This window comes from Mobula hypostoma, chromosome 1, assembly GCF_963921235.1.
Source record: "Mobula hypostoma chromosome 1, sMobHyp1.1, whole genome shotgun sequence".
NCBI lineage: Eukaryota > Metazoa > Chordata > Chondrichthyes > Myliobatiformes > Myliobatidae > Mobula > Mobula hypostoma.
Genome location: NC_086097.1, coordinates 138,746,376 through 138,773,689, shown reverse-complemented (window position 1 = coordinate 138,773,689; position 27,314 = coordinate 138,746,376). Strand labels below are relative to the sequence as shown.

At 46.1% G+C, this 27,314-nt stretch overlaps 1 protein-coding gene across 1 annotated transcript in view; it reads right to left on the bottom strand.

Annotated features, from left to right (window-relative positions):
• Positions 1-27,314, bottom strand: part of rspo2 (R-spondin 2) — a 110,656-nt gene that overhangs the window by 33,395 nt on the left and 49,947 nt on the right. The window contains exons 3-4 of the mRNA XM_063039052.1: positions 17,469-17,612; positions 15,876-16,064 (exon numbers count right to left, since the gene is read on the bottom strand). Coding sequence (XP_062895122.1) covers positions 15,876-16,064; positions 17,469-17,612 — 333 coding nt within the window. The remainder of the gene's footprint in view (positions 1-15,875; positions 16,065-17,468; positions 17,613-27,314) is intronic.

Here is a 27,314-nt window from a genome sequence, read left to right as displayed (position 1 = left end):
TATGGCACTATCTGCATGAATGGCATGCAAAAGCTTTTCACTGTATCTTAATCAGGGCTGTGGGCTTAATCAGGCCCTTTATAACAAACTGATAACAACACCTTCCTCTCCTGCTCCACTTGTTAATTCCTCTCACTCCATACCTGCTGGTTCACCCATCCTCCATCAAAACCTCCACCAAATGTCAAGGGGAACAATCCCAGACCCCCAGATTCTCCAAAGGCCTGAACACCCGACCTCTGCAATGCTCCCCAAAATATCCCTTAACCTCTCTCTAAGTTTTAAAGAACCTTCCCTTAATTTGGTGACAGAATTAGCCACAGAATAATAGCTAATGCCCATCCAGTGATCTTTATAAAGTTTTAAAATACCGAAGTCCTGGCATTTGAGAATTATGTGTGCTTTCCGTTTCCTGGACAAACTTTGGTACAACGTAACTAGTTCTAAAACTCACTTATGCCAAAGAGCTGATAAGACGCAAAGAGTAATTACTGCATCCCTTATAGAATTTTTGTTGAAGGGCTCTGCCATGCTTCAGTTTGTCAAACTTCAGCTAACAAAGTTGCAACTGTTATTCAACTGGAAAGGATACAAAAAAATTTACAAGGCTATTACCAGAGGTGACTTTATAGAGGTTTATGAAATCATGAGAGATGTAAATAAGTTGAATGGCCAGTTTTTCTCCCAGGATAGGGGAGTCTAACACTAGAGGGCAAAAGTTTAAAGTGGGAAGGGGAAGATTTAAAATAAATTTGAGGAGCAGCTTTTCTACAAAGAGGGTAGTGGATTTATCGAACGAGCTGCCAGAAGGAGTGGCAGAGGTGGGTACAATTATATCATTTAAAAGACATTTGGACAGGTACGTGGATAAGAAAGGTCTAGAGGGATATAGGTCAAATGCAGGCAAATGGGACTAACTCCGTTGGGAAACTTGGTAAGAATGGATAAGTTGGACCAAATGTCCTGTTATGCCATTTATCTTTACAACCTTAACGACTGAATGAAATAGCTGCTTCTCCCCCATTTACAGCCTCTCAGCTCAGTCTCACAGAGCTGTTAAACAACCAACCCTGCCACCACACTGCTACATGTTTACACATCCCTGCCAGTAGGCAATGCATTAAAAAAAAACAAAATGGTTTAGAAGCCAATCAAAACATCAAATTTGTCTTTGATGTACTTCAAAACAGATGTTGATTAGCAGATCCTTAATCAGAAATGAGAGGACGACTAATATCCTTGCACTAACCACAGCAAAGTCTACACTGGTAGTCTTGACGATTTTAGCTCTGAAGTTTTTTGCTTATACTTATCAAACAGCCCAGGGAAATTGGTAACATATGGTCAAGAACCCTTGGCTAACCTTCTGTCACAATGTCTTTACTGTATGCCTTCAAATAAGCTGGTCCATAACTGGCAGATACCTGTCTTAGGTGTCTTCATGGGATCTGAGTGTTGCCAGCAGAACTAACGTTTATTCTCCATCCATGCCATCGTTGAGAAGGTTAGGGTGAGCCACCTTCTTGAAATATTGAATTCTCCCTGGTGAAGGTATTCCCACACTGGTGTCAGGGAGGGTTTTAGACCCAGTGATGAAGAAGGACCAGTGATCTATTTTGAAATCAGGACAGTAGTTTCCCAACTGGTGGGAAACCTACAGGTGATGGTGTTCGCCAGTGCCAGATTAGGCTAAAAGATCTATTGAAGTATTGCCACACTGGCAACAAGCCCCTAATGCCAGTACTGCTACCCACCAGCCATGCCAAGGGTGTGGTCAGAAGCCTTTCCATATTGAGAACCAATTCCCAGAACTTTCCAAAATTAGGAATCACTCCCCATTCTAACCCAGCCTTTGTTAACCTGTACATTGCTAAACATAAATAAGGTCATAACTCCAAAGAGGAAAGGAGAGAGAGAAAAAGAGAGAGACAGAGAAAGAGAGCGAGAGATAGAGAAAGACAGATATAGAAAGAGAAATAGAGAGATACTCGATAGAGAGAGATAGAGACATAGAGATAGAGCAAGAAATAGAGAAAGAGAGAGAGAACGCGCACCTGGGAGAAAAGATAGAAAGAAATAGAGAGAGAGAGAAAGAGAGAGACAGGAAGAGAAAGAGATAGAGAAATAGATAGAGATAGAGAGAGCGAGAGAGAAAGAGTGAGAAAGAGAGAAACAGGGAGAGAAAGAGATAGAGAGTATAGTACTTACTCATTTGAACATGCAGTACCTCGGTAACTCCCATGTTATAGATATCACGGGGTAAGCAGTGCAAACTGAGAAGATGCAAAATGTTATCAGATATTGTCTGTTAGCTGTTGGAGGGATGTCTGCCTAGTTTTATGTTTTAACCCAAACGTTCTGCGGCTGTGCTATCAGTGTTGAATGAACTCAGCCCATCTACCACGCCAGTATCGTGTTCTGAACAGATCCACCAAATTCATGAAAAGCTCAATTCTTTGCAATAAAGATAGGAGAACCGCAGCCAATGTGTTGTAGGGGGAATAACCACTCCTCACCACCAACACCACCCTCCCTCTGTTCAAAAGAAAAAAATCAATGTTGGTTTAAGTCTGGTCCATGCAACTTCCACCCTCTAATGGGCAGGGACTGAGACCTCAAATATTTCCTCTTGACACTCTGCCACATTTTGCACCTCTGCACTGAGCCAGACCTGCTGACTTCAGCCTGCTGGGTGTTACACTTCGAGACGGCACAGACCACATCTACTGAAGATCTTGGCTTTTAACAATGCTTTCCTCACTGCAGTTCAGTAGTTTGATGGTTCGATTCAGCACAGCAAGAGAGTATGGCTTGTGACTGGGATCCAGCTCTTCGTTCCCCTGTAGACATCCATGGCACTCACTGCCAGCTCAGACTGGCCCCAATTCAACGTCACAAAACTGTCCAGCAGCCAGCAGCTGATGAAAGTATCAGCGAGGCGTCAAGCAAACTTCTCATCACAGAGATCAAAGCCCACTGGCCCACCACAGGTTTAGTTCCAGAAGTGGTCATGTGACCCTCTTGGCTGGGCCCCACTAAACCCCATTAATAGTTAAACTAGGAACAACAACCTTCTCCGGACCTCAGCATTTGAGAGGCTTGACAGAGATGGTCTCCGTGCTTGGAATATAGACTGTGAAACAATTGAAATAATCTAGACTGCTAGACTCTTGTCCAGGAATCTGACAAGGTCCCCCCAGTAGGTTAGCCCAGAAGACGATTTTACATGGGATCTAGCATGAACAAGCCAACTGGGTGCAAAACTTAGCTTGGTGGTAAGAGTCAGAGTGCGAGTGGAGAGTTGCTTTCAAATTAGAGCCCTATAATCAGTGGTGTGTCACAGGGACTGGTGGTGGGTCTCCCATTGTTCAGCATCTGTGTTACAATTTGGATGAGAACATTTAGGGTTAGTAAGATTCCAGATGACACCAAAATTAAGGGTATACTCAACAGTGAAGAAGGTTTCTAAGGTTACATCAGCAAAATAGATCAAATGAGAAAGTGAGCCAAAGAATGGCAGATGGAACTAAACCCAGACAAGTGTGGAGTGTTGCATTTACTACATTAACTCACTGCAGGACTTGTACAGCAAAAGGCAAGGCCCTGGAGAACATTGAAGAAGAGAGCTGGGGGTACAGTACATAGTTCCTTGAAGGTAGACAGGGTGGAGAAGACTGGATCTGACACACCTGCCTTCATCGGCCAAAGCACTGAGTGCAAGAGTTGGGATGTCATGTTACAACTGTACAAGATGCTGGTGAGATCGCAGCCGAAGTATTGTGTGCAATTCTGGTCACCTAGCTTTAGGAAGGGTGTCTTCAAGTTGGAAAGGATGCAGAAAAACTTCACAATGAGTGGGGGGCTTTAGTTGTAAGGAGAGGCTGATAGGCTGGGACTGTGTTCCAGGAAATGAAGGGAGCTGAGAGGCGACCTTCTGGAGGTTTATAAAATCATGAGGGTCATGGATAAAAGTCGGTCTTTTTCCCCCAGGTAGGGGAGTATAAAGCTAGCTGGCATAGTTTTTAGGTGAGAGGATAAAATTTAAGGGAACCTGATGGACAACTTTTTCACACGAATGGTGGTAGGTATATGGCAGGAGCTGCCAGAGGAAGGGGTAGATATGGGTACAATGAAACACTTGAAAAGCATGTACATGGATAGCAAAGGGTTGGAGGGATACGGGCCAAATGCAGGCACGCAGATGGGAGAACACAAGTGGGAGTAGATCAGCGAGGCAACTTGGTCAGTATGAACAAGCTGGGCTGAAGGGCCTGATCCTGTGCTATACCACACTAAGAGTGTGAGGACATGGAGACTGAGCCCAGCGGCCGACTCCATTCTCCCACTCCCAGAGTCAGTGCGGCAGCTGGATCAGACCACAGCTGCGTGGGCTAACAGCTGCAAGGAATCAGGACTTCTGAAAGACGAGCTAAATTATATGCATGCACGAGCAAAGTACAAGGTAGACCTCCTGCCCAAGAGGAAAGCTGTAGGAATCTGGCAATTGAGGGTAGGGTTTTAACAGTGGGTTAGCAATGTAAAAGGCTTGTGTTTTACCCAGTGAGGCTTTCATTAGGCTATCTGTCTACTTGATCTGCACATTTTAAGCATATGAAAGACTCACCACAGCAGTTCAGAGGCAGGCGGGAACAAGCAGTAAGCTCTCCAATTGTTTTAATGTCCTGGGGTACACTACAAGCTTAACTCCTGCAAGACAGCACACATGATCGGGGAGCTGGTGCACCAGCCGAGCTCTCCCCTCTGTGATTGATACATGTAACTGTCGTTCATGCTGTTGGTAAAGGAAATCAATCTGTATCACTATTTCAGTAGAAGTGAACGATTACAAATCTAGGGCAAGAACCACTAGGAGACAAGTCTGACCAAATAAGCAAAGGACTTTCCATCAGGATAGTTTGCTAATGCGTAACACTGTTTCATCATCTCACGCATCCTGAACTTTACAATATCCCCTGTGGCACATCCACTGTCCTGGGGGTAACCAAGTAACCTGCACAAACAGCAACACTCTCCAAATATTTACCTGTCTCCTGGCCCTGAAGATGCAGAGCTGGGAATCTCTTCCAGTTGGAAATGCTCAGAGAACTTGTGGCACAAGTCATTACAAAGGGGTAAAGGTTGCTGGTGACACCACTGTGGTTGGCCAAATCAAAGGTGGTGACGAATCAGCGTATAGGAGAGAGAATGAAAATCTGGCTGAGTGGTGCTGCAACAACCATCTCTCACTCAGTGTCGGCAAGACCAAGGAGCTGATTATTGACTGCAGGAGGAGGAAACCAGATGCATGAACCAGTCGCCATCGGGTGATCAAAGGTGGGGAGGGTCAGCAACTTTAAATTGCTCTGTGTTTTCATTTCAGAGGACCTGTCCTGGTCCACGTACGAAAGTGCAATTATGAAGAAGTACGGCAGCACCTCTACTTCCTTAGGAGTTTGCGAAGATTCAGCACGATTTCTAATACTTTGGTAAACTTCTGTAGATGTGTGGTGAAGACTATACTGACAGGTTGCACTTCAGCCTGGTATGGGAACACCAATACCCTTAAACAGAAAATCTTACAAAAAGTAGTGAACACGACCCAGTCCATCACAGGTAAAGCCCTCCCCACCATTGAGCATGCCTACACTGAGCACTAGCACTGTCACAGGAAAGCAGCATCCATTATCAGGAACCCCCATCACCCAGGTCATGCTCCCTTCTTGTTGCTGCCATCAGGAAGAAGGTACAGGTGCCTCAGGACACACACCACCAGGTTCAGGAACAGTTAATACCCCTCAAGCATCAGGCTCTTGAACCGGAGGGGATAACTTCATTCAATTTCACTTGCCCCATCACTGAACTGTTCCCACAACCTATTGTCTCAGTTCCAAGGACCCTACATCTCATGTTCATGTTAGTGCTTATTTATTATTATTATTAATTCTCTTTTATATTTGCACATTTCGTTGTCTCTTGTACGTTGGTCGTTTGTCCGCCCTGCTGGGTAAGGTCCTTCATTGGCTGTATTACGTTCTTCAATTTACTGATTATGCCCACAAGGAAGCGAAGCTCAGGGTTGTACGTGGTGACATATAATAAGTTTACTTTGAACTTTTGATTTAGTCGCCATTACAGAAAAGTGGTTGCAGGACGGAGATGACTGGGAAGTAAATATCCAGGGTATCAGGTAATGATGGGCAAAAATGCAAGGGAAGTGGGGCCATGCTTTTAATTCTGGATGAGAGCAGGGCAACAGTGAGAGACGATATAAGATCTAAGGTGCAGAATGTTGAATCAATCTGGCTAGAGATTAGGAACAGCAACGGAGGGGGGAAAAATCACTGATAGGAGTTGAATAGTTGAATATAGGCCATCTAATGATAATATTACAGAGACACGGGCAATACACCAAGAAATGGAATGGCAGTTGTCATGGGGGACGTTGGCTTGCATATAGATTGGGTGAATCAAGTTGGTTGAGGCAGACTTGAGGGGGACTTCACAGAGTGTAGGTATGATAGCTTTCCTGAACACAGGGTTAAAATGTACAAGGGAACATGCTGTCTTCAATCTGGTCTTGAGCAGTAAGACAGGTAAAATGAATGATGTTATAGTTCAGGAAGAGTGATCACAGTGTGAATGAATTTCTCATACAAGTAGAGACTTGATCTAAAACCAGTGCATTATACCTGAACAAGGGAGACTACAAACAGATGAAGGATGGCGTTATATGGTGGAGCAGATGAAGGACAGTGGAAAACTTTCAAAGATTTTTCATATTGCTCAACTAACGTATATTCCAGTTAAAAGCAAAATCATTGAGGATCAAGACAGCCACCCTTCAAAAAGCCAAAGAAACAAAGGCAAGCATCAAACTAGAAACTCACGCATACAAACAAGAGAAAATCTTCAGAAGCTGGCTCTTGAACCAAAAGGGATAACTTCATTCGACTTCACTTGCCCCATCACTGAACTGTTCCAACAACCTATGGACTTGCTTCCAAGGACTCTACATCTCATGTTCAAGCAACACACACAAACTGCTGGAGGAACTCAGCAGGCCAGGCAATGTCTCATGGAAAAGAGTAAACAGTCAACGTTTCGGGCCGAGACTCTTCGCCAGAGCTCATGCATACGAAGTCACTAAGAACAGGTGGGAACTGGATTCCATCTTTATCGTAAACAAGCAATAAAGAAAGTGAAGATAGATTATGACAGTAAACTAGCACAGAATATAAAAAAGTGAAACCTTCCATAATTACATAAAGCGGAAAAGTTTAGTGGAAGTAAATATATAATGAGAAAGAAGAATTAATTTTGGGTGATGCAGAAATAGTCAAAGCTTTGAACAACTATTTTGTGTCAGCTTCACAATGGACTACATGTCCAACATGCCTCAGAGAGATGTTATGGATGCAACAGCACATGAGGACCTCGATACAATTGCTATCACTAAAGATGTAGTCTTGAGTAAACTAATGGGCCTAAAGATAGATGTCCCCTGGTTCTGATGGAGTGTATCCCAGGTTACTGTAAGAAATAGAGGCATTTGTAATAATTTACCAAATTTCTCTGGACTCTGGGCATAGGCTGATAGACTGGAAAACAGCAAATATCACACCACTATTTAATAGATTTATGCAGAGGACAGGTAGCTATTGGATGGTTAGCTTAATGTCTATAGTCAGGAAAATGCTCAAAGCAATCATTAAGGAAGATATTGCAAAAGATTTGGATAGAATTGGTTCCACCAGGCAGACACAGTATGGATTCAGGGGGGCAGATCCTGTACAACAAACTACTGGAGTTCTTACATGCAGTGGATAGAGAGGAAAAGGTAGATGCTGTATATTTAGATTACTGGAAAGCATTTAATAAGGTGCCATGAGATAAAGATATATGAATTTGGGACAATGTATTGGCCCAAAAAGAGGATTGGTTGGCTAATAGAAGGCAGAGAGTTTGGATAAATGGTTGCTTAACTAGTTGGAAATCAATGGTGAGCAGAGTACCACAGGGTTTGGCGCTGGGCCTTCAGCTGTTCATGACAGACATTAACAATTTGGAAGAGAGGGCCATGTTTATCATATCTAAGTTTGCTGATGACATTAAATTTAGTGGAAAAGCAATGTGCAGTTTGCAGAGAGTCTACAGGGAGATATGGTTAGGTTAAGTCAGTGGGCAAGGGTCTGGCAGATGGAATACAATGTTGGTAAAATCAAGTCATTCATTTTGTAAATAGATCAGATTATTATTTAAATGGTGAAAAATGGCACTGTGCCATTGTGCAAGGAGGGCTTTGGAGTGCTTGTGCATGAATCGCAGAATATTGGTTTGCGGGTGCAACAGGTTATCTAGAAGACAAATTAACTGAATTCAGAAGCAGAGTGTAAAGAGTACAATGCCCTTCAGCATCTCGGGATGGTCCAAACCACTTGGTTATTCACTCCAAAATGGTGCAGCAAACTTATGCACAATAAACTTCCACAAACAAATGGACGATGATCAGATCATCTATTTGAGGTATTTAGAACACATTCTTGCCCTTTTTAGTCCGGCCTTTGCTGCTGCCAATGACATTGCAAGTAAATGCACCTCAGCAACTTTGCTTTGTGCACTTCCAGTGATTATGGGAATGCACTGTTAACCCATCTTAGACCATGCCATAGTGACTGTCACTCCGGTCCTGTCTGAAAACGATCTATTTCTTCTTTAGTTCTGCTTCTCTCTCTCTTGCTCTCCTGGTCTGCTTTCCCCTTTCTTTCTGCTTTCCAATACCAGCACCTGGTGCCCAGTTGCGTTACACCACTCCGCAGCTCTGCTGAACCTTCCTGTGAGGACATTAGTCCCAGCTCTGCTGGCATTCAATCCATGAACCCCTGCAGGCCCCACTTGCCCAGACCCAGTCCCTAGGGATCCAAAGCCCTCCCTCCTCCTCTACCTCCCCGGCCCCACATTCACCTGCACCATACTCATAGTTCTGTTTTCCAGTGGTAGGGAGCCCAAAGATAATGTGGAATTACCACCTTCAGTGCCCTGCCTAAACTCTTCCCCAGCTTCTGAAGATTCTGCTCGCAAGACCTTGTTCCCTCCTCCGTCCATTTCGTACCACCCTGGTACCACATCTGCAGCTACAGAAATGTCTGCTTGCTTTCCAGGCTATGGAATCTTTTATCAATCCGTTACAGCCGTTCAGCTCACTGAACCTGTAGCAACTCTATGTAAGAACACCTACCCTCTTCCCCAGAAGCCTTCAAGTGCTTTCCTTCTAGATATTTATGTGGCTCCCTCTAATGCAGACTGAATCTGCCCATCCTGAATTTCCTGCATTCCAGACCCATCCTCATGTCCCTTTCACCAGATCTCATTCCCTGGCTCCTGGTGTGCCCACTGCTACCTTCATGTACAAGCTAGTTTAGATTTCTACACAGCTCTCGCAAACCTTCCTGTGAGGATGTTGGCCCCAGATCTTTAGGGATTTAATCCATCGAACATGTGCAGGTCCTCCACAAACTCCTCTGCATCCTCTCCTACATCTTCCTAATGTGTGGTGCCCAGAACTGGACACAGTCTCCCAGTTGTGCCTGAACCAGTGTGCAGTAAAGCTTCATTATGAATCCCTTGCTCTTGTACAACGTACGCGTATCAAAGTGGTCTGAGAGCAAGGAACAAGCTGTGTTTGGCCAACTTAAGCATCAGGCCGGATCAAAAAAGTCAGGGTGTTGGGGCCGGAGGCAAGGGTTGGGCCGCTGCTCGGCGAGGTTAACTCGTCTCTGCATTGAACTGAGGCTGTGGCCTGCAGCTAACCGACTCCTGGACCTGCTGCAGTGATGACTGGCTTCGTGGCTGTGAACTCACTTTTGTGAACTTTAATTCTGAATATTATTTGCTTACTTTTTACTGTTTGCACAATTTGTTTTCTTTGTTTTTGCACATTGGGTGTTTGACGGTCTTTTTTTATGGGTTCTCTTGGGTTTCTATGTTTTGTGGCTGCCTGGAAGGAGATGGATCTCAAGGTTATATATACTGTACATACTTTGATAATAAATGACTTTGAACTTTGAACTGTTTTTCCAACTTGCCCTGCCACTCTCAATGGAATTCTACCTATTTAGACCAAATCTCTCTTTCAGACATGCCCTTCGGTTTCCTGTGCCTAACAAGAACACAAGTGGCTGCTCAAGTTTCCCCACTGTTCAATATGATCATGGCTGATCAATGCTGGCCTCAACTTGTCTTCTGTGATATTTCTCTGTCCCCCTATGAAACACATATCCACCTCCACTTTACACACTTGTAATGATCCAACTTCTGCATCTGCCAGGGCAGACAATTCTAGAGATTCACGGCCCTCAGCCAGAAGTCATTTCTGTGTACCTCAGTTTTAATTTACCAGCTCTTTATCTTGTCGGGATTTTGTTCAAGACTCTCCACATCCTTCTTACCAAACCATAACACGTCACCTCTCCCCCTTCCCACCAACCTGGTCTACTCTTGTACTCTTCACAGTACACTACGCAGCCAGGTAGAATCATCTACAGATTTGGGAATCGTGCCCTGGACGCCCAAGGTGAAATGGTTAATATTTATTAAGAAAAGCAGCATTCCTCCATCTATTCCCCCACAGTCTGAAAACTACCAATCCACGTACTGGGCTAATTTTGTATCTGCTTTCTGTGAGGCTCCCACACCTTTTATTCCCTGGCTTTCGATCTCAATGGCAAGCCAGTAATGAGGCACCTTTTTAAATGCCTTCTCGGAGTCTCTATGTAGCACACTAACCACGTAGCCTCACCACCCTCTCTGTAAATTACTCCACCGACTGATTTGGATACAGTTAACCTTTAACAATTCCATGCGGGCTCTCTCCAATTGTTCCGCACTTCTCCAAGCAACTGCTATTTCTGTGCGTACTTTTTGTCTCACCACTGAGGGTTAAACATTTACAGTTTTCCTGTTCTGAACCTATAGCTGGTTTACAGTCAGACTTATCTATTATGACGATTATTTGCATTTTTTGTACAGTTTGACTTCTTTTGCTTTGGTTATCTGTCAGTCTTTGGGTGTAGATTTTCACTGATCCTATTGTACTTGTTGTTCTACTGTGGATGCCTGCAAGAAAACTTATCTCAGGGTAGTATATGGTGACTTCTACTTACTTTGATAATAAATTTGCCCTGAACTTTGAGACCCTCTGCAATTTCCTTCCTTCCCTCAGCAATCTATCAGAGGCCAGGGGTTTACACATACAAAGTGTGGCAAGTCTGTCTTCTCTATCAGTTGGCAGCCCATTCCAGATACCCACTACCTCTTCTAGCAGCACCCAATCCCTCCCTGTGAACTTCTCAGCCCATCCCTCAGTGCTCCGTCGCACACACGAGTAGCCTTCCACTTGCTCTCTGATGATCACCCTCCCCAACATGACGATAGAATATTTTTGGATTAGCCTCTCCGTTTTGTACACTCAACAGGCAGTGTGCCGTAAGAGTTAGTGCTAATAGGGAGAGAGGGTGAGTGGTGTGCAGGTTAAGGTGATTGTACAGAGAACTTGGATCCCTAGCTCCTAATTTTATCGAGTGGCCACAGTCTTCTGAATGCATTAAACACTACATAAAAAGTCAGGAAAAATTTTATTATTAACGTGCCTGGCGTGATGAACTTTGAGTTACTACTTCGTTTCTGATGCTGTTACATCAACGTGATGGCAGTGGCAATCTGCTACAGTCCGGTCTCATTGTGTCAAAGTCCTCATCCAGTAGAAAGTGACCCAATGAATTTGGTCACTAGATTTGGGGCGACTCGGTGCCATTGCTTTGTAGCACCAGCCATCACTGATTGTGGTTTGATTCCCGAGGCTGCCTGTAAGGAGTTTGTACGTCTGCCCTTTGAAGAACTGATCATGTGGGTTGCTGCACGGTTAGAGTTCGTAAATTGTGAGCACGGGTAGGCGCCAGGAGCGTGGCAACACGTGCAGGCCGATTCCCCCCACCCCCCCCAACTCCCACCCCCCGGACAATCTTTGCTGCTTTGATTTGACGCAATCGACGTTTCGGTGTGCTTATGCCAGATAAAACTAAACGGCATCTCTCTCTCCCTTTAGATTACACAATACTGAGCGTGATCGTCCACCAAACATTCCAGAATCATCTCCACAGCGTTCCTCGGCAGATAAAGAGCTGAACTCTCAAAACAAAAACCTTTCCCACTGACATTCTAATTCTGCCAGCCGCCGCCCCGCCTACACCCACAGCTCATAAATACAGGAGAACCATTTAACGTTGAGCAATAAAACTTGGACTGCTGCTCTTGTGTTTTCAAAAAGAGAATTAATTTTCCATCCAGCACCAAAGACTAGAAAACACAAACTAGTTTCCTTTCCAGATGTCTCACACCTCCTAGGGGCCAGAGCTATGTAATTTAAAACATACTGAGAGCTGGCCAGTTCCTCTGCCACACTGCTCCTTCCTCCATTCTTATTTCGCCACATCCATAAATACTGCACTTGGTACAGTTTATAATTAAATTATCGGGTCTTGTGTTCGTCCAGCCGCTTGAAGAGAGGTTAGTGGGAAGTGCTTTGTGGCCGACAACAATGGCAAACGGGCAGCAGCTGCGGGATCTCCGCTCCCGCTCCCACGCGCAGCGCTGGTGAAGTTTGCGAGCCGCGGTCAACCACAAGAGCTGGGCGCCTCCCGTACCGAACTCTCAGAGGAGGTCAGCGGGAAAGCAAAAGGCTCAGATGGTTTGGACCTGCGAGCCAGCAAGTGTCTAAACCATCTGAGGGCCCGGTACAAGCCTGTTGGAGGTGAGGAAGGATACTGCAGGAGGTATCCTTAGGCTCAATTAATGGCAGTGTGGTGGCTGTCAGACGACAATCAGAGAAATTCTGCAGTTTCTGTAAATTTCGAGCAACACACACAAAATGCTGGAGGTAGTCAGCAAGTCAGGCAGCTTCCCTGACTTGTTGAGCCATCAATCAGAGACTTTTCGCAATTGCATCTCTTTTAAACATAACTCAAATTCTTGCACATCTCTAACTGCTTGTTAAATTAAAGTATGCAGTGATGGTTAAAACAGTTTTATATCAATTTAAGACTCTTTTAATTCAAAGTCCTCTTGCCATAGACATTGCAGTACGTTGTAAACGGTTCACTACATAACGCAATCCCTGCAGGCCCTGTAATGCCCTCGTGGGTACGCTGTACAATCACTCTGTGACTCACTGTTGGGAGAGAGTGTAGTGTGTTGTCTGATGGTTGCAAGGTGTACTGGGTGTAGTACTACCACTGTACAGTCTGTTACACTGCCACATGGGTGCTCGATGGGGTGCATTATGCACACAGAGTGGTGTACTGTCACGACCTGGTTATTGTACATCAGGAGGTGGCAGTCAGTCATTACCCTGGGAGCTCACTGCTTGGTGTCTTATGCAGCAGACTGACCATGGTTCAACACAGGTACAGACACGCCTTGGTGTGTCTGTGAGCTCATCATGGGGAATTAATGGCCACACAGTCAGGGTGGTATTGTACTATGGGCCACTGACGCAAAATTCAGTCACTCCCTGGGCTCAAAACTCACTCTCCAGGTCCCCTGCACTGCCCTGGGGTCGTGAGTGGGAGAAGGGCCAAGGTCGATACAAGGAGATCAACTGTGAATTCCTGCAAAAATAATCTGAAGTGTAGTAATGGGAAGATTAACCCAATGAGATTGGAGAGGAACACACAGTCTGTGTGTGTGTGTGTGTGTGTGTGTGTGTGTGTGTGTGTGTGTGTGTGTGTGTGTGTGTGTTTGTGTGTGTGTGTTTGTGTGTGTGTGTGTGTGTGTGTCTGTCTGTCTGTGTCTGTGTGTGTGTGTGTCTGCGTGTGTGTGTGTCTGTCTGTCTGTCTGTCTGGCTGTGTCTGTGTGTGGGCCTCTGTCTGTCTGTCTGTCTGTCTGTGTACGTACAATGACCAAGCACAATACTCTCACTGTACACTGCTCACCAACTATAACGCTGGATATCACACTGGAAGACAAAGAGGGAATGAAAGAGAAACAAGGACATGGGGCAAATGGGGACAAAGTCAGAGAGCTGCCAGGTTTAACAGCTCATTCTACTGGTTCAACACTCCAAATCACTGAAATTTCACCACCTCCCACCATGGCCAATCTGGGATGGTCAAAGTGCCAAGACCTAGTGGTTCTCAGAGTCCAGATTGGGAACAGAGCCCCACTGTTCAACAATACCACGGCCAGTCTGATGTTTCATCACTTCAGCCTTGTATTGTCACCAGATTTAAATTCTATTCTTCCTGGTCAGGTATGCCTTCTCTCAGGGAAACTAAAATCTCCCCAAGCAATCCCCTTGATGATCTTGCAGCCACGCCCAGGTTTGATGTTACAGATTTCCTGTAGAAAAACCAAAACTTTAGCAATGTCCAACCCTGAGCAGTTAACTCACAAAGTGCTGACCATCAGCCAGGACAGAGATACCAAGGCTAACAGCACCACAGTGTTGAGATTTACAGAACTACTGTATCATTGCTTCTGTCTTTTCTCATATCCTTGCAGAGAATGAGTAACAATTGGTGATAGACACCACTAAACTGAGCAGCAGAAAGAGATGGGGGTGTTAAAGACAGGAGGACGTGGGAAAGAGAGAGAAAGGAGGAGAGAAGGAACAGGAAGGGGAGAGGGAGAAATATAGAGTGAGAGGAAAGAGAGACATAGGGAGAGGGAGGAGGAGAAAGGAGCACAGAGAGAGTGAAGGTGAGAGAAAGAAAGAGAGAGAAGAAAGAGGAGATACAACAACCAGAGAGGGGAGAATGCAGAAGGCAGAAAGTGGCAAAGAAAAAGAAAGAGAAGCAAACAGAAGAGTGAAAGGAGGCAGTGAAATAAAAACTGCAAACCACCACAGCTGCATAGTGCACATACAGCACTGTCCACCAGGCACACCTCGGGCATGGACAATCCACATACAGCACTGTCCACCAGGCACACCTCGGGCATGGACAATCCACATACCTACCCAAATGTACCTACCTCAGGGGTGGACAGTCCACATACAGCACTGTCCACCAGACACACCTCGGGCGTGGACAATCCACATACACCATTGTCCTCCAGTCACACCTCGGGCATGGACAATCCACATACCTACCCAAATGTACCTACCTCAGGCGTGGACAGTCCACATACAGCACTGTCCACCAGTCACACCTCGGGCATGGACAATCCACATACAGCACTGTCCACCAGTCACACCTCGGGCATGGACAATCCACATACAGCACTGTCCACCAGGCACACCTCGGGCGTGGACAATCCACATACAGCACTGTCCACCAGACACACCTCGGGCATGGACAATCCACATACACCATTGTCCTCCAGTCACACCTCGGGCATGGACAATCCACATACCTACCCAAATGTACCTACCTCAGGTGTGGACAGTCCACATACAGCACTGTCCACCAGTCACACCTCGGGCATGGACAATCCACATACAGCACTGTCCACCAGTCACACCTCGGACGGGGACAATCAGTGAGTTGCTTGCCCTTGGAGAAAGGTGGAGCTCCACCAGGAGTTAACCACAGTGCAGGGTTCTGCAGCAGCCCATGGAGAGTGCTCACAGCTAAGCATGTTCTGCACTCAAATATATCTCCTGTATCCACTGAATATCAAGGTAGGCTCCCTGGCCCCATACACACCACGGCAATATTGAAAGGGCAACACAATAACAGGGAGCACTCTGAGAGAGTGAACATCAAAAACTTGCAGCTGAGCAAATCTGAAATAAAGTCAGAAATTCTGGAGGGCAGATAACATACTGGAATAGAGCAACAGTCAACAGTTCAGATGAAAGACCCACTCAACGACTCCCTTACCTCCTGGACAGTGCCGCTTTTCCATTTTACATCTCCTGGATTCTGCGATGGTTGGACAGGGAATGGTGTCCCTTGCTGGCTTCTTCACGATCTGCCGTCTCCTGGTTTCCAGCCCCCACTTGTAGCCGCATGTTTTGTCATTCTTTATACAAGTTCCCCAGTTGCTCCACGGTCCAACCTCACAGCCCTCTGAAGACCAGAAACATGCACGTTAGGCTGAGACCAGATCCGAGCGAGTGTAAGAATGGATGCAACTTAGCTGGGCACACACTGACTGAAGTCAACCACCCCCCCGCCGACCCACCCACAAAGGCATTCCAGGTGTAAGAGTGAAGCAACTAAACCTTCTGCAAGATCCCTGCATCTTGTACAATATAGTCATAGAGTTAAACGACCCTTCGGCCCAACTCTTCCATGCCAACCAAATTACCTAACTGATCTGGTTCCACTTGGCCCAAATTCCTCCACATACCTACCCAAATGTACCTACCTCTGCCACTTCCTCTAGTAGTTCACTCCATATGCCCATCACTCTCTGTTTCAAAAATTTGCCCCTCATGTGCCCTTTAAAGCTTTTCAGTCTCACCTTAAGCCTATGCTCTCTAGTTTTGGACTCCCCTACCCTGGGGCAAAGGTGGTAAATGCCTCTTAACTTTTTTTAAACCTCTGTATTTGGAGCTATTACTATTCCAGCAGATATTAAGTATTAAGACTTTCCACAGAGCAAATGCTAATAAAATTTTCCAAGCAGTCAGGTAATTGGTCCAAGAACAACTTCCAAGGGTTCGTTTTATAAACATCAGCCGCAGTCTCAGAGGGGCTGCAGTTGACAGAGAGGAAGGAATCAGTGCCCTATTTTATGCAGCCCCAAGTATACTTAGGAAGGTAGATGCAGGCAAGGTATACTCTATGCTGGCTGTATACTATCACCAGCCTTGTAAGGGAAGATCGGCTGGGGTGATGGGTTTGGGTTATGGGGCAATGCAGAAATTTACAGGGCCTTAAAGGATTAACCACCGTTTGATCTGCTGCTTTTTTTTCATTCTCTTGAGTTTATTGAATCATTTTAAGTGATGAAGAGAATCCAAAGATGAGACAAAGGGGACAGTTTCCTGTTTGTCCGTGAAGTGGAGCTGTTTGGGACAATATCAGGAAACACTTCTCGACACAGAGGGCAATAAGAATAAGAACTCCCCCACCCTCCCCCCAATGAAGCTGTGGGTGGCAGGGAATGTGGCGCTTTCAAGATTGCAGACTGTATATTTCTGATCTATTTAGTAGCTCGAATCATTATGACATGATTTGTTACAGATGTCCATTCTGGCTGATTTAACTATTTTGCAAATTCCATTGATACATATTCACAATATTGCTGATATCTTAATACAAACTCCAAATCCCAAAAATGTCATGGTCACCGTATGCACTCATTTCCTGGTTGGAAAACAAGCAATTTCTGGGTGTAACCAATTGCAAGACAACACAACTCAATTTATTAGACCATCCACAAGGTGTTAATAAATCTTAAACAAAACCAGTTGCTGGAAGCATACACTATTCCCTCTTTAAGGGGTGTTATATGAGATCACTTACCCACACATTCCATGTGCTCTTGCAATGGTACATATGCTTCAGGGCATTCTTCAAAGCAACGCCCCTTGTGCAAGTATGAACCAGCTTTGCACTTTGTACAAAAGTCTTTGCTGAAACATGTGTCACAATTATCTATTTTGCATCCTAGGAGAGAAATTAAAACAAAACTACTGTTAGCAGGGAAGTGGGTGTAAGTCTGCTAACCTAACTGGAACAATGCAATCACATAAGCTTTCTTGCAAGAAAAAGAATGTGTATGAGAGACAGAGATAGAGGGAAAGACAGAATTAGAGAGAGAGAGAGAGGAATAGATAGATAGAGATAAATATGTAGAGATAGATAGATAGAGAGAAAGAGACAGACAGCGAGAGTGAGAAGGTATCACCAGGTACTGAAATGGAAAGCAGCTGTAGTAAATTGTTTCCCATACAACTTTCATTATAACTGACCCATTTAGTACAGCACTTGCAACCATGCTGCTACATCATATTAAATACACTCCTAGTCAGGACTACAATTTTTGGCACCACAGCATTTCAGTAAGAGAGTACAAGAGGATGGGCTTTATTTGATTAAAATAGCAGCCCCAATTTGCCTGTTCAAGACGAGTCTGCATTTAATATTGTAAATCATTCTGAGATGCAGTTATCAGACCAAACCGATTCACTTTGGGAGGTAGTGATGCATGGGCAGAAGACAGGCTCAAGGGGCATCTCAAGAGAAGAGAGAAATGTGGAGGGGTACAGGGAGAGAATTCCAGAGCTCTAGGCACAGACGAGATTAAAGCCAGGGGAGGACTGACAGGCCAGTATTAGATGATGTCAGGATTCGCAGAGGGGAGAGACAGAAGAATGAGACCATGGGGGAGGGGTGGTGTAGGGATGGAAGTTTAAACACCAGACAGCAAGGGTGCACAGGATGACGGGTGAGCGGTTAGCACATAAATCAAACACACTTTCCCAAGACCCAAACACGGTACGGTGACAGGGCGGGCCTCACCAGCATCAGATAGTTCTATTTAACTGAGAGCAGATGCTGTAGAGAAATATAGAAGCAATGAAATAAGGAGCAACAGTAGGCCGTTCATCACTTTTGATCTACACCATCGTCAACATGATCGAAGCTGTCCAAACTCACTAACCTGTTGCTCATTTCTCCCCACACCCCTTGAACTCTTTATGTCAAGAAGCACTATTGCAGATTTAGCCTCACTGCCTTCTGTGAATACCAGCTCATCACTCTCAGGATGAAGAACTCCCTCCTCATTGGAAACCCAAATGGCCAACCTCATTTCCCAGTTTGTGAGCCCTGATTCTCAACTCCTCCACCTTCAAGAAGTGTTCAGAACTAGGAGGATCTATTCCTGCATCTCATCTATCCAGCCCAGATTCAGTGCCATGCCCTCTCATTCAGTTTTGGTCACCCTGCTGTTGGGTGTTTAAGCTGGAACGATGCAGCAAAGGTTTATGAGAAAGTTGCCAGGACTCGAGGGACTAATTTAGGGAGAATGGTTGAGCAGGCTAGAACTTTACTCAGTGAAGTGAAGATGATCTTATGAAATTGTATAAGATCACCATGGATCAATGTGCACAGTCTTTCTCCCGGGGTGGGGAATCAAGAACTCAAGGGCATAGGTTTAAGATAGAAACATAGAAACATAGAAAATAGGTGCAGGAGTAGGCCATTCGGCCCTTCGAGCCTGCACCGCCATTTATTATGATCATGGCTGATCATCCAACTCAGAACCCCGCCCCAGCCTTCCCTCCATACCCCCTGACCCCTGTAGCCACAAGGGCCATATCTAACTCCCTCTTAAACATAGCCAATGAACTGGCCTCAACAGTTTCCTGTGGCAGAGAATTCCACAGATTCACCACTCTCTGTGTGAAGAAGTTTTTCCTAAGCTCGGTCCTAAAAGGCTTCCCCTCTATCCTCAAACTGTGACCCCTCGTTCTGGACTTCCCCAACATCGGGAACAATCTTCCTGCATCCAGCCTGTCCAATCCCTTTAGGATCTTATACGTTTCAATCAGATCCCCCCTCAATCTCCTAAATTCCAACGAGTACAAGCCCAGTTCATCCAGTCTTTCTTCATATGAAAGTCCTGCCATCCCAGGAATCAATCTGGTGAACCTTCTTTGTACTCCCTCTATGGCAAAGATGTCTTTCCTCAGATTAGGGGACCAAAACTGCACACAATACTCCAGGTGTGGTCTCACCAAGGCCTTGTACAACTGCAGTAGTACCTCCCTGCTCCTGTACTCAAATCCTCTCGCTATAAATGCCAGCATACCATTTGCCTTTTTCACCGCCTGCTGTACCTGCATGCCCACTTTCAATGACTGGTGTATAATGACACCCAGGTCTCGTTGCACCTCCCCTTTTCCTAATCGGCCACCATTCAGATAATAATCTGTTTTCCTATTTTTGCCACCAAAGTGGATAACTTCACATTTATCCACATTAAATTGCATCTGCCATGAGTTTGCCCACTCACCCAACCTATCCAAGTCACCCTGCATCCTCTTAGCATCCTCCTCACTGCTAACACTGCCACCCAGCATCGTGTCATCCGCAAACTTGGAGATGCTGCATTTAATTCCCTCATCCAAGTCATTAATATATATTGTAAACAACTGGGGTCCCAGCACTGAGCCTTGCGGTACCCCACTAGTCACCGCCTGCCATTCTGAAAAGGTCCCGTTTATTCCCACTCTTTGCTTCCTGTCTGCTAACCAATTCTCCACCCACACCAATACCTTACCCCCAATACCGTGTGCTTTAAGTTTGCACACTAATCTCCTGTGTGGGACCTTGTCAAAAGCCTTTTGAAAATCCAAATATACCACATCCACTGGTTCTCCCCTATCCACTCTACTAGTTACATCCTCAAAAAATTCTATGAGGTTCGTCAGACATGATTTTCCTTTCACAAATCCATGCTGACTTTGTCCGATCATTTCACCGCTTTCCAAATGTGCTGTTATCACATCCTTGATAACTGACTCCAGCAGTTTCCCCACCACCGACGTTAGGCTAACCGGTCTATAATTCCCCGGTTTCTCTCTCCCTCCTTTTTTAAAAAGTGGGGTTACATTAGCCACCCTCCAATCCTCAGGAACCAGTCCAGAATCTAACGAGTTTTGAAAAATTATCACTAATGCATCCACTATTTCTTGGGCTACTTCCTTAAGCACTCTGGGATGCAGACCATCTGGCCCTGGGGATTTATCTGCCTTCAATCCCTTCAATTTACTTAACACCACTTCCCTACTAACATGTATTTCACTCAGTTCCTCCATCTCACTGGACCCTCTGTCCCTTACTATTTCTGGAAGATTATTTATGTCCTCCTTAGTGAAGACAGAACCAAAGTAATTAGTCAATTGGTCTGCCATGTCCTTGCTCCCCATAATCAATTCACCTGTTTCTGTCTGCAGGGGACCTACATTTGTCTTTACCAGTCTTTTCCTTTTTACATATCTATAAAAGCTTTTACAGTCTGTTTTTATGTTCCCCGCCAGTTTTCTCTCATAATCTTTTTTCCCCTTCCTAATTAAGCCCTTTGTCCTCCTCTGCTGAACTCTGAATTTCTCCCAGTCCTCAGGTGAGCCACTTTCTCTGGCTAATTTGTATGCTACTTCTTTGGAATTGATACTATCCCTAATTTCTCTTGTCAGCCACGGGTGCACTACCTTCCTTGATTTATTCTTTTGCCAAACTGGGATGAACAATTGTTGTAGTTCATCCATGCAACCTTTAAATGCTTGCCATTGCATAAGATGAGAGAGAGGAGAGATTTAATAGGAACCTGAGGGGCAATTTTTTCGGAGGGTGGTGCATATATGGAATGAGTGGTTGGGGCAGGTACATTAACAACACTTAAAAGGCTCACCATGTGTATACGGATTGCAAAGGTTTAGAAGGATAGGGGCAAAATGCAGGTAATAGAACTAAAGGGCCTGTTTCTGTGCTGTATGACTCTGATAATCTTTGTCCAGCTCTCCTCACCGCCTTTCAGCAGTGAATCAGCACCTCAGGCTCCATCACCTCCACTTGTGTGTGCTCACAGCATCAGCTCAAGAGCACTCACTGATCTGTGTCGCTCCATCCCGCCGTTCTGCTGACGAGTAGCTTCTCGTTCTGCTACAGTGCCCCACATACAGTGAGCATCTGCAGGGGTATTGGCAAAGGCGTGACATACACAGTCGTCTGGTTCCCATTGAATTCCAGCTTCCTCTCAGAGTCCTCATTCCCTTTCTTTACACCCCCCCCCCTCTAGTGAATCCCATGATCACTGACACCAGGGAGTTTACAGTAAAGGGTGAGGGGAGTTAATCAGAGGAAGAGAAATCCTACTTGGAGAACAGTACCTAGTGACAGGAGTTACAGTATCTCCAGATTGACAGATCCACTCTCTTCCATCACTGCACTCATCATTTGGCTGCTGTTTATTTGTCTGTACCTGCTCTACGATAGTGACCTCCACAATCATATTAATGAGAGAAACGCCAAAACCTTGAAATATTCACTAGGTAGAAGCCGCCCTCAAAGGAACTATCAGCTGAGCTGGGTGTTTTATTAATGACGAGGGCTTCCAACATGGTGATGGTGGCATCCATCCGCCACAGCGACTCCTAAAAATGCCTTCGCACATGCACTGAACTCCATTTGCCCCAAAGTCCACTGACCCAGATGCTGGCATCAGAGTGTGAATGCATTGCACACTTAACACATGTGATCCCAGAATGAGATGGAGCGTCCTCGACACGTTTCAAGATGTTCAGTACCACCCAGGACAAAGTAACCCACTTTGATGGCTCGTCAAGCACCCCAAACGGAGTTGAGGAAAAACTTTTTCACCCAGAGAGTGGTGGATATGTGGAATGCTCTGCCCCAGAAGGCAGTGGAGGCCAAGTCTCTGGATGCTTTCAAGAAAGAGATGGATAGAGCTCATAAAGATAGCGGAATCAAAGATTATGGGGATGAGGTTGGAGGCTACCCAGATGGAATATAAGGCGTTGTTCCTCCAACCTGAGTGTGGCTTCATCTTGACAGTACAGGAGGCTGTGGATAGATATATCAGAATGGGAATGGGATGTGGAATTAAAATGTGTGGCCACTGAGAGATCCTGCTTCCTCTGGCGGACAGAGCGTAGGTGTTCAGCGAAACGATCTCCCAGGCTGCGTCGGGTCTCGCCAATGTATAGAAGGCCACATTGGGAGCGCCGGACACAGTATATCACCCCAGCTGACTCACAGGTGAAGTGTCGCCTCACCTGGAAGGACCGCCTGGGGCCCTGAATGGTGGTAAGGGAGGAAGTGTAAGGGCATGTGTAGCACTTGCTCTGCTTACGAGGCTAAGTGCTGAGAGGGAGATCGGTGGGAAGGGATGGGGGGGGTGCATGGTGGGGGACGCAGGCTAGGAGACTGTTTCGCTGGGCGCCTGTGCTCTGTCTGCCAGAGGAGGCGGGATCTCCCAGTGGCCACACATATCTGGGTAGATATGGCCCTTGTGGCTAAAGGGATCGGGGGTATGGAGAGAAGGCAGGTACAGGGTTCTGAGTTGGATGATCAGCCATGATCATACTGAATGGCGGTGCAGGCTCGAAGGGCTGAATGGCCTACTCCTGCACCTATTTTCTATGTTTCTATGTTTCTAAGGCAGGAACTGGATACTGATTGTGGATGATCAGCCATGATCACAGTGAATGGCGGTGCTGGCTCGAAGGGCCAAATGACCTACTCCTGCACCTATTGTGTATTGTCTATTAACATTCATTCCCACTATTATCAATGCCCAGTAGGTGCAGGGTTACAATCTACAAAATACACTCAGTCACCCTACCCAAGCTATTCCAACAGCTGAAACCCAGGATCTCTACCAGTAAGAGGAACACAGGAGCACCATCTGTGGCTTCCCTTCCATCTCCTACACTATCCTAACTTGGAAACATATCACTGGTCCTTCATAGTCACAGGGTCTAAATCCTGGAATTCCATCCCCAAAAGCTCTGTGGGAGATCCTTACAAGGAGGACTGCAGTTATTCAAGAAGGCCACTCATCACCACCTTCTCAAGGGCAGTTACAGATGGGCAATAAGTGATAGTCTTGCCAGGGACATCTACATTCTGTTAAAAAACGAAGGAAGAACTAGCTCTTCCCCTTCAAATTCTCTCCAGGAATTTTACATGTAATCCCTGCTTACAAGTAATGAAGAGGGCTTTGGCTTCAGAAGTGTCTTCCTCTGTGTCTCTGAGCCCTTGTTTGTCCCCTGTCATTGCCACCCAACATCAATCTCTTGATTAACGCACCTACATCTGTTCACTTTCATCCTGCTGTTTGTGGGATCCTACCATGCACATGTTGACGGTGCTACCTTCCCTGCAACGGGGACCACCTTTCCAACCACAGGCGTAAGGCACTTTGGGCCACCCTGATATCGGGAATAGTGTGATTAGTCCCTTTGATGGTGTTCTTGTTAAAAGGTCAGAGTCTGCTTCCAGGAAACAGGCAACGTGTTGGCTATGGCTCAGCCAGATGGTTAGTTGACAGCCTCCATCCTCATATCCTCCGGGCTTCCCATTTTAATAACTCATGTTCCAGATGATTGACTCCCAGCAGCTCATTTCTCAGGATGAAGATGTCACCAGTAAGCTGGACATTTATGCTCTATCACTAACATTGGTACGCCACAGGCACACCTGACAGCCAGACTCTCTGGTCCCATAAAGCCCAAGGCCAGCTGCAAACCAGCTGTGCGTCTCTCAGTGATCAGAGAGCTTCCCTCTGACAAACACTCAGCAACATCTTCACTACACCACCCTGGCTGGAGCGGATGGCATTTCCTGCAGATGCTCTCTACTCAAGCTTAGAGATGGCAAGGAAGGTATTGACAGCTGCATTATATAAAAAAAGATGACTAATAGTATAAATTCGCATAAATGATAGAATGAAAATATTTTGAATTACGAAGAAGTACTGAATGAGTGAAACAAAGTCTGTGGAAGGCACTATCATTCTGAGAGACCAAAGCAGTGAATCAGGGGTTCTGGGGGAACCATATCTGATTGAAGGGGGGGTAAGGGGGTCAGGGTGAGGGCCAGGTGTGAGCACTGGCTCAGACCACTTTCCTGGTTTGTTTCCAAGCTGTTGGCATTTTGGACCATGGAAGTAAATGCAGCCACTTCAACGCAATGACCATTTCTGCTCCCTGTCAGGTTTGCTCTCTCATGAGCTGGGAAAGAATTAGAAATCAAGTTGCGCGTCACTCATTGGTTAGCTCACCCCGTTGGCTGCCTGAGCACATCCGTCGCATCTGCTGGCCTTGGCCGAACCCTCAAGGCTGGGAGCGCCTCCATGAGTGACGGTGAGGAACTCAATGAGAAAACTCATTGGGGGTTTAAAACAGCCAAGTACAGTTTTGAAGAAATACTTCTCAGATTACCTTCCAGATTTGTTCCAAAATTAACCTGCTTTGGAAATAAAAGCTGCTTGTCAACTTTTATGCGGTCGTGAATAAGAAGACTCTATCAATGTTCTGTTTGGAGAGGGAAGATGGACTCACCATGGGCCTTTACGTGTTGCTGACCATTGGCAGGAACATGGCTGCAATGCTGTTGGTGGCAGGGGTTTCGTAATGATGTGCAACAGATCTTCAGTCAGAGTCAGCAAACCAAAAGTGCCATCATTGACCTCTAACTTCTACTAAAACCACCCAGGGTAAAAGCAACACACACAAAATGGTGGATGAACTTGGCAGGTCAGGCAACATCTATGGAAGTGAATAAACCGTCAACGCTTCAGGCCACAACCCTTCTTCAGGACTGAGAAGGAAGGGGGAAGATGCCAGAATAAAAAGGTGGGGGAGGGGAAGGAGGATAGCGGGAATGTGATAGGTGAAGTCAGCTGAGTAGGAAAGAGAAAGGACTGAACAGGAAGGGATCTGATTGGAGAGGAGAGTGAACCATAGGTGGAGGGGACCCAGAGGAGCAGTTAGGCAGGGATGAAGAGGTAAGACACAGAGTAGGGAATAGAAGAAATGGGGATGGGGAAGGAATTTTCTTTTACCAGAAGGAGAAATCGATATTCATGCCATCAGGTTGGAGGCTACCCGGATTGAACATAAGGATAACAGAGTTCATGATATAATTCCTGGTCTAAGTGGTAATACCTTACCATCAAAAGTCTGAGACTACAACTAGGCTACCAGTACTAGGGAGTTCATTGCCCTTGTTCGTTGAATGGTCAACTCTGCTCCTGTTCTCCATTCTCTTAGAACTGGTGTGTGTGGGTTGTCTGGATTTACAAAGCCACAAGACCTGAACAAACTTACAAATGGAGCATCTCTCCTCTACCCCACCCATCCTATTTCCATCCGCACCCTTACCCTCATTCAACATCACCCTTCTATCTCCATCTGAACTCCCTCCAATCATCACTCTGCCCCATCCTCACTGAACATCACCCTCTCTCCATCCACACACTCTCCCATCACCACTCTACCCCCAAACCCACCAAATATCACTCTTCTATCTTTATCCACACCCTCTCCCATCACCACTCTACCCCCAAACCCACCAAATATCACCTTCTACTTCCATCTCCACCCCCTCCCATCACCCCTCTATGCCCAACACCATCAAACATCACTTATCTCCATCCCTAATCCCACCAACATCACCCCTCTACCCCCAACCCCAGCAAACACCACCCATCTATCTCCATCCCCAATCCCACCAACATCACCACTCTACCCCCAAACCCAGCAAACACCACCCTTCTATCTCCATCCCCAATCCCACCAACATCACCCCTCTACCCCCAACCCCAGCAAACACCACCCATCTATCTCCATCCCCAATCCCACCAACATCACCCCTCTACCCCCAAACCCAGCAAACACCACTCATCTATCTCCATCCCCAATCCCTCCCATATCACCACTCTACCCCCAACCCCAGCAAACACCACCCATCTATCTCCATCCCCAATCCCACCAACATCACCCCTCTACCCCCAAACCCAGCAAACACCACTCATCTATCTCCATCCCCAATCCCTCCCATATCACCACTCTACCCCCAACCCCAGCAAACACCACCCATCTATCTCCATCCCCAATCCCACCAACATCACCCCTCTACCCCCAAACCCAGCAAACACCACTCATCTATCTCCATCCCCAATCCCTCCCATATCACCACTCTACCCCCAACCCCAGCAAACACCACCCATCTATCTCCATCCCCAATCCCACCAACATCACCCCTCTACCCCCAAACCCAGCAAACACCACCCATCTATCTCCATCCCCAATCCCTCCCATATCACCACTCTACCCCCAACCCCAGCAAACACCACCCATCTATCTCCATCCCCAATCCCACCAACATCACCCCTCTACCCCCAAACCCAGCAAACACCACCCATCTATCTCCATCCCCAATCCCTCCCATATCACCACTCTACCCCCAACCCCAGCAAACACCACCCATCTATCTCCATCCCCAATCCCACCAACATCACCCCTCTACCCCCAAACCCAGCAAACACCACCCATCTATCTCCATCTCCAATCCCATCAACATCACCCCTCTACCCCCAACCCCAGCAAACATCACCCATCTATCTCCATCCCCAATCCCACCAACATCACCCCTCTACCCCCAACCCCAGCAAACACCACCCATCTATCTCCATCCCCAATCCCACCAACATCACCACTCTACCCCCAAACCCAGCAAACACCACCCATCTATCTCCATCCCCAATCCCACCAACATCACCCCTCTACCCCCAACCCCAGCAAACACCACCCTTCTATCTCCATCTCCAATCCCACC